The 10,980-nt window shown below is 33.6% G+C and overlaps 1 protein-coding gene across 1 annotated transcript; it reads right to left on the bottom strand.

Annotated features, from left to right (window-relative positions):
* Nucleotides 1-1,335: 1,335 nt before the first annotated feature.
* On the bottom strand, nt 1,336-9,660 carry LOC655491 (tubulin alpha 1-like protein). The gene is made up of 4 exons (XM_961314.5): nt 9,512-9,660; nt 5,881-6,103; nt 3,442-3,614; nt 1,336-2,402 (listed from the first exon to the last, which is right to left on the bottom strand). The coding sequence occupies exons 1-4, from the start codon at nt 9,512-9,514 to the stop codon at nt 1,449-1,451; spliced, it is 1,353 nt and encodes a 450-aa protein (XP_966407.1). The 5' UTR covers nt 9,515-9,660; the 3' UTR covers nt 1,336-1,448.
* Nucleotides 9,661-10,980: the final 1,320 nt, after the last annotated feature.

Raw genomic sequence — 10,980 nt, 5'->3', positions numbered from 1 at the left:
AAAGTTTAAGTGGATATTGAGGTCCTTAAAACATGCGCCATTTTTCGAGCACGACGGCGCAGCCGGAGTGCTCGGAATAGAGCAAGTGTTTTAAAGACAAGTTATCCACGATTATTTTACGTTATTTTTTTTATTGGTACACTTTGAACTCATAAATACTGATATTAATATTACAAAAATTGGAAATAATGTAAGGTAAGGTCAGTATACCTTTCGTTGTTACAGAATTGATTGTCATTATACAAAAAAAATCATGGAAAAGTTTCCATTTATTTTCATGTTTCATGGATTATTGATGTTGCCATGGACATTTAAAAAAACAAGCGTTTTTTAAAGTTGGATTTATACCCACGCTGCTGCGTGCTTTAAATAAGCAAAATAGATTACCAATAAAAAAAAAATAATTTGATTACTTAATCCGACATGAGATCCCACAGAAATTGTCTCAAAACAAAAAGTTTTTTCAGTAAACCAGGATATTCTTTGCCCTGATTTGCACTCGTCTTTTGCATTTCTTTTGTTTTCACATTTTAGTGAAATTTTTCGCGATACCAAGTTCGAAATGATAATTTTATGAAAACTTCTTGACATTTTCGAATAAATTATTTGAGTCAAATAGAAAGCCATACTTCAAAATCGACAAATGGGAACTCTGCTACCCTTATTTTAACACCTGAAGTTAAAGTATCGCAAATTAGACAGTTCTGTAGGGCGGTGTTATAAAAGAGCACTGTTGCTAACATTCTACAGGATGACTCAAAAGTACCGTACAATCTCTCTGAGGACCTCAAACTGAATTAAAAGTTCCTGTGACAAAAAATTGTTTGAGCCTTATTTCCCGAAATATAGCTCTTCAAAGTTAAATGTTTAAGTTATTTTTTTGGTGCTTCAGATCTTATTTTTTGACTTTAGTTAGCGGAAACGAGAGTGCTTGCAACATTAAACAAATACCTGTTGAAAAAAATATCAACAATTAATGTCTGAATAGAAGAAACAATCGATACCCTTGCTATTGCTAAGGATAACAACATATAAAAAAATTGCTTGAAAACTGACTTCATTTTTGTGCTTTATTGAGCGTTTTTATCACCATACGAGAGTTTGTCGACACTTGAATCACCCTGTATAAATGTAACAGTAGAGAGTACCACCATTAATATTCTAAAGACTCCACATTAAGGCTCTTTGATCCTTTATTAACAAAGAAGAACTAAATGAATGTTCTTAACATACAAATATATTCCATATCGAGTGCGATATTATCCTTGAAGAGCTTGAGTTATGGGCGTGTTAATTATGGGCGTGTTAATTATGGGCGTGTTAACTAAACAGCGATTTTATTGCAAAGGTTTATTGGATAAAAGTGCTTTTATCGGATATTGACTTATACAAAACTACAAAAGCATTAATAAATATTAGTAAAAATTGAAATGCACTTGATGGTGTGTTCAATATTCGTCGCCTTCGTCCCCTTCGCCTTCAATCGAATCGACTGCGACCTCCTCGTAGTCCTTCTCAAGAGCAGCCAAATCCTCACGAGCTTCAGAGAATTCACCTTCTTCCATACCTTCACCCACATACCAGTGGACGAAAGCACGTTTGGCGTACATCAAGTCGAATTTATGGTCCAACCTGGCCCAAGCTTCAGCGATGGCAGTGGTATTGGACAACATGCAAACAGCACGTTGTACCTTGGCCAAGTCACCTCCTGGCACGACAGTGGGTGGCTGGTAGTTGATACCAACTTTGAACCCAGTTGGACACCAGTCAACAAACTGAATGGTACGTTTGGTCTTGATGGTGGCAATCGCCGCATTGACGTCCTTCGGGACCACATCTCCACGGTACAACATGCAGCAAGCCATGTATTTACCATGACGTGGGTCACATTTGACCATTTGATTGGCGGGTTCAAAGCACGCGTTGGTGATTTCCGCGACGGTTAGTTGCTCATGGTAGGCTTTTTCGGCCGAGATCACCGGAGCGTAGGTGGCTAAGGGGAAGTGGATGCGAGGGTAAGGCACCAAGTTGGTCTGGAATTCGGTCAAGTCAACGTTCAAAGCGCCGTCAAAGCGCAAAGAAGCGGTGATTGACGATACGATTTGGCCGATTAATCGGTTCAGGTTGGTGTAAGTCGGGCGTTCGATGTCCAAGTTTCGGCGACAAATGTCGTAGATGGCTTCATTGTCGACCATGAAGGCACAATCGGAGTGCTCCAAGGTGGTGTGAGTGGTCAAAATCGAATTGTAAGGTTCCACGACGGCAGTGGAAACTTGAGGTGCGGGGTAAATCGAAAATTCGAGTTTCGATTTTTTGCCGTAGTCAACGGATAATCTTTCCATCAACAGGGAAGTGAAGCCTGAGCCGGTGCCTCCACCGAACGAATGGAAAACGAGAAAACCCTAAACAAATTTGACTCTCTAAAATCCCTTTTTATACACAAGAAACGTCCTTTTACATAGACTTTTTTGTACTACTACTTCCGAGATTGGTAACTAGTAGTTTATTATACAATGTGTTCATAAATGACTGTTTATTAAGTCGACTATGGAATTCAAACTCTATGTGCCGCTTCGTTAAAATGACTATTGTAGTTTCTGAATACTGTCATCTTTGGCAAATCTTTGAATTAGCTTATTACTAATTTACTTTTTGATTTTTCACCTGTTTTAACAAAAATCTAGCTTAAGCTGTCCAAAAAAGCATAAATAACATCATTTGCGACATATTTTTTGTATTCTTGATTAAATTTAGCAAAATAATTGCGTTTCTGTTTATTTCTTGCTGGACAATACATGCTAAAACGTTTAAAAATAAAGACAAATAATATAATTTTTTGCTAATTTAGTGCCGTCTATTCCAATAAAATTTTGAAGTGTTTACATGCTTGAGAAAGGCATAAATAACACCATTTTCGGCCCAACTCAACGATTTTTAAGCAATTTTGACTCAAAGTGCAAAAAACACCTCTAGTACAATTATTATAAATTAGTACATTGGGTTTCAGAAGGGGGCGCTAAAATGTAAAATGCACCCTCGAGGCTGTCGTTATGCAACGAGCGTATGCGAGCGTTTTCGAATAAGTGTTATTCAAAATTTTTTTGTTGGAACATTTTAATTTAAAACACGTTGCTATGGAAAGCATGTTTTAAAATAGTGAAAACTATCGGAAACGTGTTTTAAAATAATGTTTATAATCTAGGATTCACACATTAAAAAGAAGGCTAAAATGTCACCAACAAAAAAAATAACTAAATCAAATAATGTACCATAGTAATCACTTGTGGAATAAAGGTATACTAAGTACTTCTACCCTTATCTATGGAATAAGCAACAACATTATTAATACCTATAAGAAAAAGGTACATTTTCATTTATAATTATAATTTGGTCGATTTTGCTCTGCTGTAAAGGACGAAACTGGTGATTTTGTTTCCTTACTTGCAATCCGGTGCATTGATCTGCGAGTTTACGTATCCGGTCCAAGACGACATCCACGATCTCTTTTCCGATGGTGTAATGACCACGAGCGTAATTATTAGCTGCATCTTCTTTGCCGGTTATTAGTTGTTCCGGATGAAAGAGTTGGCGGTATGTACCGGTTCGGACTTCGTCTGGAAAAAATATATTTTTACGAATTTATGAGTGTAATCATTGAGCATGATGGCATTCATGATTTGAGATGTGAAAGAGTCAGTTATTAATTTACAATTCCATCTAGAACAATTGATTTATGAGTGTTGCGCACTGTTGAGCGGAAAATGCAGTTTGCCTACACGAAAATTTTCGAAAATTTCAATAAACTGGATGTGCATTCGTGCCTAAAAAGGTCACAGCTATTTTATGGATTGTGAAAGGAAGTTTTTTATTATTCGACAAAAATTGAAGCGTTACTCGTAACCAATAATTTTTTAAATTCCTCGCAATGATCCAATGATATGGAATGTTAAAATAATAACCCGATTAATGTAATTTGATAGTCTAGATTGCGTGCTCTAAATAATTATACATACCTTGAATATCGTTTTACCTATTTATTTTTTGTTTATTGAAACCCGCTTTTAAGTTTTTGCTCCAACTAGGGGAGAGTGGGGTAAAATGATCCCTCCAAAAATAAAGAAAACTATGTAGTAGTGCGATCTTGGTTACGATTGTAGAATTTTACTTTTCAAGTGTTCTGTATTTACGCACAGCCATGTATGGTCACTTCCAGAGTCGAAAAACAGGCGATGGGATTTGCACATTTGCTCTGTTTGTATTTTCTTTTTGATTTCCTAAAAAAATTATCTTCTGGTATTCATATAAACTTTACTAAAAATTCTCCCTTTAGGGCTCAGGTATGCTTTTGCTATGAAAATCAACTACAAAGTAATGACATTATTTCAAGGGATCAGTTTACTCCCAGGTACGGAATAAAATGATCCTTTAGCACTGTATCCTTCGCTATTAAAGACCTTTAAATATTTAGCTTTCCCGATCATGCCAAAATGCTTATAAAAACATCATCTTTTACTAAAGGTTTAAAAATTTAAGACATTATAATACCCTCTCCACGAGGTGTTTTCTCTTAGAGAGATCATTTTACCTCACTCTCCCCTACTTAATTTTTAAGATACGCAAAAGTTACTGATCGTATTTGGACCCCTCAGAAATTTTAAGTACCTATAAATTGTACCTAAAATTTCAGTTGTTTATATATTTTTGTAGAACTAAAGAACTTACGTAAGAACACTGTGAACTGTGATTCTACCAATAATTTTATATTGAAAAGCTTTGATTTTGGTCTTTGAAAAAACATCTAAATTTTGACCAAATAATTGACTACGTGGTTAGAAAACACACAAACAGCTTCCAATGGTTCTAAAATTACTTCAGTTAGAAGATTTTTAATTTTGAAATCGTAGGTAATTCAGATTTTTCCGACTCAAAGGACTAACAGAAATACGAAGAATGTCAATTAAACCCATTTTTTGTTCAATAAAGAACTCTCAAGTTTAGATAAAAACCATTAGGGAAGTTCTACTTGATTCACACGTGCGAATAAATGTTCTTAACATAAACACACTATTCCATATCGTGTGCGATATCTTTGAATCAAACCATTTTTTTTCAAAATTCTTGCAATTACCTAAAAACTGTCGAGGCTTCTTTGGACAGTTTTACTAATTTCGAATCAAATCGTAGGGACAGAAAGTGTTTTACTGTTTTAGTTTTTTAAAAGAGAGCACTACATTATTGGATTATTGTTTGTTTACATTTTAGCTAAATTATGTATGAGCACGTAAGCGCAATATAATTTTATGCCAAGCTTTACGATTAAAAAGCGAATATTCTCAATGTATGCTAATGTATTCTGCCCATTTTACTACTTTTCTAATGTTCCGGTTAATATTTTATTGCTGCAATAAATCTCTGCGGTTTGAAACGACGTTTAATCTGCAAAAATCGCATTTTACGTCAGGAGAGAATAATGACTTTAAAACGAAATCGATTTCCTATTATTTCTCACGCTGCAATTAGCAAATCAATTGCAATTACCAATATGACATTTCTATAAATTCTCAAGAATATGATGGATTGGTGTAGCTAACTGTTTCAAATATTTCCAAGACAGTGTAATCACTGAAGTAATCAAGAATTTAATGTTCACAAGTGGAGAATTTCTTTCATACACTTACCGCAATTCAATTTTAACTGTACTTTTGTAGCGATTACAACACCGGAAAACAACTTGAAAAATAAATTTCACACTTTACTATTTTTTAATTTACAAGTAAACCCACACGTGACCTATTGTGCTACCCGAATCGAATTTCTTTAAATCAATTCACGTTCATATTTTATCTAGTACATCAATTATCTGATTTGAATACTACAAACCGACGACTGTTGGCTCCAAGTCGACAAAAACGGCCCTCGGGACGTGTTTTCCGGCGCCAGTTTCGCTGAAAAAGGTGTTGAAAGAGTCGTCTCCGCCTCCGATTGTCTTGTCGGAGGGCATTTGGCCATCGGGTTGAATCCCATGTTCCAGACAGTAGAGTTCCCAACAGGCGTTGCCGATCTGGACACCGGCTTGGCCAATGTGGACGGAAATGCATTCCCTCTGGAACGGATAAATAATTACGAGCGGAGTTCCGGGAAATGATGGATCGATTATCGCGACATTGATTCCTTGCTCCAGATTAAATGTAAATTGTGTGATAAGAGTTTTTCGTGAAAATTTCAACGGTTCATTGTATCCCAGACATTGATTGATCTATTAGGAGACTGGTACAAAATTTGAAATTATGATAGGCCGGCACGACCAAGGACGCATTCGAGGCGAATTGATTGGCAATAACTCGAGGAATTATTGCAGGGGCCAAACATCGACTATTACACATATTTCAGGAATAATCATTTTAATTTCTGAGACTTAAACCCAAAAATGTACTTTTTTAATTTGAATAAGGCGATTGATTTTAGAAGGGAAATACGGGGAATGTCACGGAATTGACTTCAACCATTAGTTCACGATTAATCAAACAATTTAGGAATGGCAGGGAACTGGGTAAACACAATCGCGTGCTGCACAGGAAATTTCTCTGTCACTGCACCTAAAAATTGATTATTTTCAACAGACTGACTAAATTTAGTTGAAATAGTTTGGCTACATTTAGATAAAAATAGAGAAGCTTCTTGGTATGTCCAGATTTAATTGCGGTGGCGACAGGAAATGTGTCACCTCAACTCTTAAGTACATACAAGGTGACCCAGGGTTGCTTGCATGCTCCTTAACTTTCTTCTATGGAAACTATTAATTTGATTTTTTTAAACGATGAGGCACATTTAGTATATTAAAAACAGGTTTTATAAGACCATCAGTCCTAAAGAACGAATCCAGTTTGAAAAACGAGTGGCGTTAGCCACGAGTTTTTTGAAAGATAAAGTGCTTTAAGGTCTTATGAAACGAGTTTTTTATAATTTGCTCCCTTTTTGCAGTTTTTAAACAAAAATTGTTATTTTAGTCAATTTAGGGATTTTGTGACAATTGGTAATGTCTCAATTTTGAAAGTGAAAAATTGATTTTAATTTTTTTTATCCAAATTCGGTCAAAAAACACGAGTATGGAAGATATTGAAGGTAACCTTGTAAGAACTCCCCTTGAAATTTGTGAAATTGGCAAAAATACGGTCCTGAATTTGCTTCCTGCCAACCTAAGAATGTTCCGTCAAGTAATGACTATTATGACATCGCACTTGATGACGTTCGTGCTTTAATATGCCTATTAAAGCATCAAAATGGTGGCAAATTATAAAAAATAACTATATTCGGTTTACTTTCATAAAAACCATTGTGGTGGAAATTGGGTACTCTTGGCATTAACTTTTATATGAGTTGTCATGGGAACAGGTTAGTCAATTCCACCACAATGGTTTTTATGAAAGTGAACCGAATGTATTAATGAATTATATAATTGATTTTTCTTCATTTGTATTCTCTATTTTTGTTTTTTGAAAGAATCAGTGCTTTAAGGTCTTAAGAAACGAGTTTTTTATACTATTTTTGTAATTTGTTCCCTTTTGCCCTTTTTATACAAAAATTGTTATTTTAGTCGATTTAAAATTTTTGTGACAGTTGGTTATATTTAATTCTGAAAGTGAAAAATTGATTTAAAATTTTTGATTTATCAAAGTTTTGTCAAAAAACAAGGGTTTGGATGACAATAGAGGTAATCAAGGAAATTTGTGAAATTCGCAAAAATACGGTCCCGAATATGCTTCTTGCCAACTTAAAAATGTTCCGTCAAATAATGATTATTATGAGTATTATGACATCGCATTTAATGACCTTGAGTGCTTTAAGATGCTTATTAAAACATCAAAATGGCGGCAAATTACAAAAAAATATTTTAATCAGTATACAGAGTGTTCAAAAATAAAATACCCAAGTTTGTTTTTTATGGAAGTCCCTTTTTTTACATTTTTGAAATCGTGACTAAATTGTCGACATAACGTAACCGGTTTTATAGACTTATCTCTCGTAATTTATGACTTACGTCAATTTATATCTGAAAATATCGTCGTGCAAAGCCCTACAAAAATATACACCTTCAGAATCATTTAAGATAATTTAACATACTTTTTTCCAGTCGAGTCCTTAAGCTTTAGCGCATCTTTTGTAAAGAAACCGAACTCGGAATCGATATTCCAGTGCCTACTACGATTTTCTGAATATGACAAACTACAAATGGCAATAACTCGATTTTTTCAAGTGCAACATCCTATATTTTATTGCACTATTGAATGGAATTTTTTATGAGCTTTTTGTCGGAATAGCTTATGGGGTCTAATTTGTAAAAATTGCAAGATTTTTGCAAAATAAGATATTTTGATGTTTTTTTTCGGAAAAAAATCAAGTGGGCGGTTGTCGTAAAATTTTACATTTCCGTATCGTTCTGAAAAGAATATCTTTCAACAAATTGGAAAGTGTAATAGAATCAGAAGTACATCACAAAGGAAACAGTTTTAGTAGTCTTTATAAACACAGGTAAGAATGATTGACAACTAATAATGTAAAAAAGTAAAACTTTCGAGAAAAGGCTGCTTATAAAAAATGCTCAAATTGATAATTGGGGTTTTCATTAAAAAAACAAAACTTAGTTGGGTATTTTATTTTGAAACACTCTGTATACAAATTAAAATATTTTTTGAATAGGCCCTATCGTTTAAAAAAATTCAAATTGGTAACTTGCATAGAAAAAAAAGGGAGCAGGCACGCACCCCTGGGTCACCCTGTATGTCCTTCAGTCAACCAAGTGATAATCGCATCAAAAGATCTTGAAAACAGTGCACGTTTATCATTATCATAAACCGATAATCACTGAATGCAATATTTATTCTCCACTTTTCGAAAATTTAATTTGATAAAGAATCTAATTTTCGTAATCAAGAATTGACAAAATAATCATCTCAAGAGGTACCCTCTTGCAATTAGGTAATTCATTTCATTACTTTAATGAAAGGGTGAGGCACTTATCCAGGCCACTTGCGTGGGCCGCACATGACATTTTTTAGGACAACTATGAATTAATATAATTTTTCGTCCTTGGTACTTAAAGTGCAATTTACTCGAATTAAAAAATACTGACCGAATCAACGATTCACCTCACCCAAGGGGTGTGACAATGATTAGTTCGACTTCTTAGTCATTGTAAAGATACATTCACGGCCATATGAACAAAAATAAAAGGGTCCTAATTTACAAGAATGAGTCACGGATTCAAGTCAAGCGTGCAAATATTTCTTTAAAATTGCAAACAAACTGTTGATCTTTTTTTCTCTCGACAATATTATAATTTGCGAACCGTTGCAATTTTTTATCATGAAAATAAATGGGGTGAAGAATGCAAACCGAAAACTTATTTATATTTATAGAATCAGTTCGTTCACCGTCTGATGCATTTGTAGAAACTTGCAGTGTGAAGCATCTCATTAACATTTTACAAAAAAAATTAAATAGGGGCACTTACCATGATTTTGGATTTGAAAACGAGTTGAAAGCTTTACGAAGAGACAAGAGACACAATCACCCGATGTCCGCGATGCGACACCCGTTGATCAAAGTATCAAAGTAATTTCCTCCGGGTCTCCGGCTTTATAAAATACCACGGATTTGTACAAAGCGCATGAGCGACAAGGAATCAAATCGCCAATTAAACCATAATTAATTTTTGGGTGAAATTAAAAATAATGGCCCAATTTTATCATTAAAAAATGTGTTTCATGCTCACGTGGACACAAAATCCGTTATATTATCAGTTTAGGCTAGTCTTACGTTTCCCAGTTTTCTGTTAAAATTTATTTTTCCAACAAAAAATTATTCTCCAAATTTGACTATTGTTATTTTTGAATCTTTGTAATTTTATTTTTAGCTAAAGAATGCCCAATTTTTTTTTCTATATGCGTTTTTTAAAAAAAATATATATGGTTAAAATCTAACCAAAAAGATTTTTTTTTCAAAATGTTCATGGTAATGTTACCCAAATTATACAGGGTGATTCAAAAATACCTGTACAGGGTGCTGCATTTTGGATGTCCGAATAGGAGATCTCCGAAACTACTCGTAAGAGGTTTAGAGAAAAACGAGTGACACATTCTCGGGTCCGTTTTTTGAGAAAATAATTTTTGACAAATCTTCATTATCGTTGTCTTTTCTTTTCGACTTATAATCAAAAGTTGGCATTTTAGCGAAATCTTAAAAAATTCATATCTTCCTTATTGTAAAAGATACACGTTTGAAACAAAGACATTATTAAAGGCACTTTTTTACAGAGAATTTAGTAGTGTTATCAGTGATCTTTTTAATCATTCGTTTAACTGTAATAACATAAAGTTGTATTTTTTCAAATGGGAATCATAGTTGGCTATGATATTTTCGAAAAGCTTATTTTTTTCTGAACTCAAAACAATATAAATATAGTTTGATATTTTTATATACTTTTGATAAAAAATATATTTAAAATATTTGAAAGTAGTTGGCCATGAAAATATTATTTCGCATAAAAGGTGTGAATAATCTAGAAATTGTGTGAACGGTTATTAAAGTAAAAATGTGAAATTATAAAAACAAGTTATTTTCAGTTGAACAAATGTACGATCGTCACAGATTTCAATTAAATAAAAAATGTGCAGAAAATTGAAAACGATGTGACACTACCATTTGATGACACTTTTTTATAATTTAGTGAAGTGAAATGTAGGTGACGTTGATAATGTTATGTATTTTTTACCGCAGATGGAATTAGATTTTGGCGTTTGGACTGACATTTTTTTGTAAAATAAAATTTTGTTGATACGCAATCATACAATTAATAAGATTTTTGTTGTCCCGACATTTCATATTTAAATTGTAAAATAGAATAACAACGTAAGCTTGCTATTTTAAATATAATAACAAATAATTTTTATTAATTGCAAAAATTTGATCTAATAATAATTT

The sequence above is a fragment of the Tribolium castaneum genome, chromosome 4 (assembly GCF_031307605.1).
Source record: "Tribolium castaneum strain GA2 chromosome 4, icTriCast1.1, whole genome shotgun sequence".
Taxonomy (NCBI): Eukaryota; Metazoa; Arthropoda; class Insecta; order Coleoptera; family Tenebrionidae; genus Tribolium; species Tribolium castaneum.
Note: the sequence above shows the minus strand (reverse complement) of the source record. Positions and strands in the feature narration are given on the sequence as shown.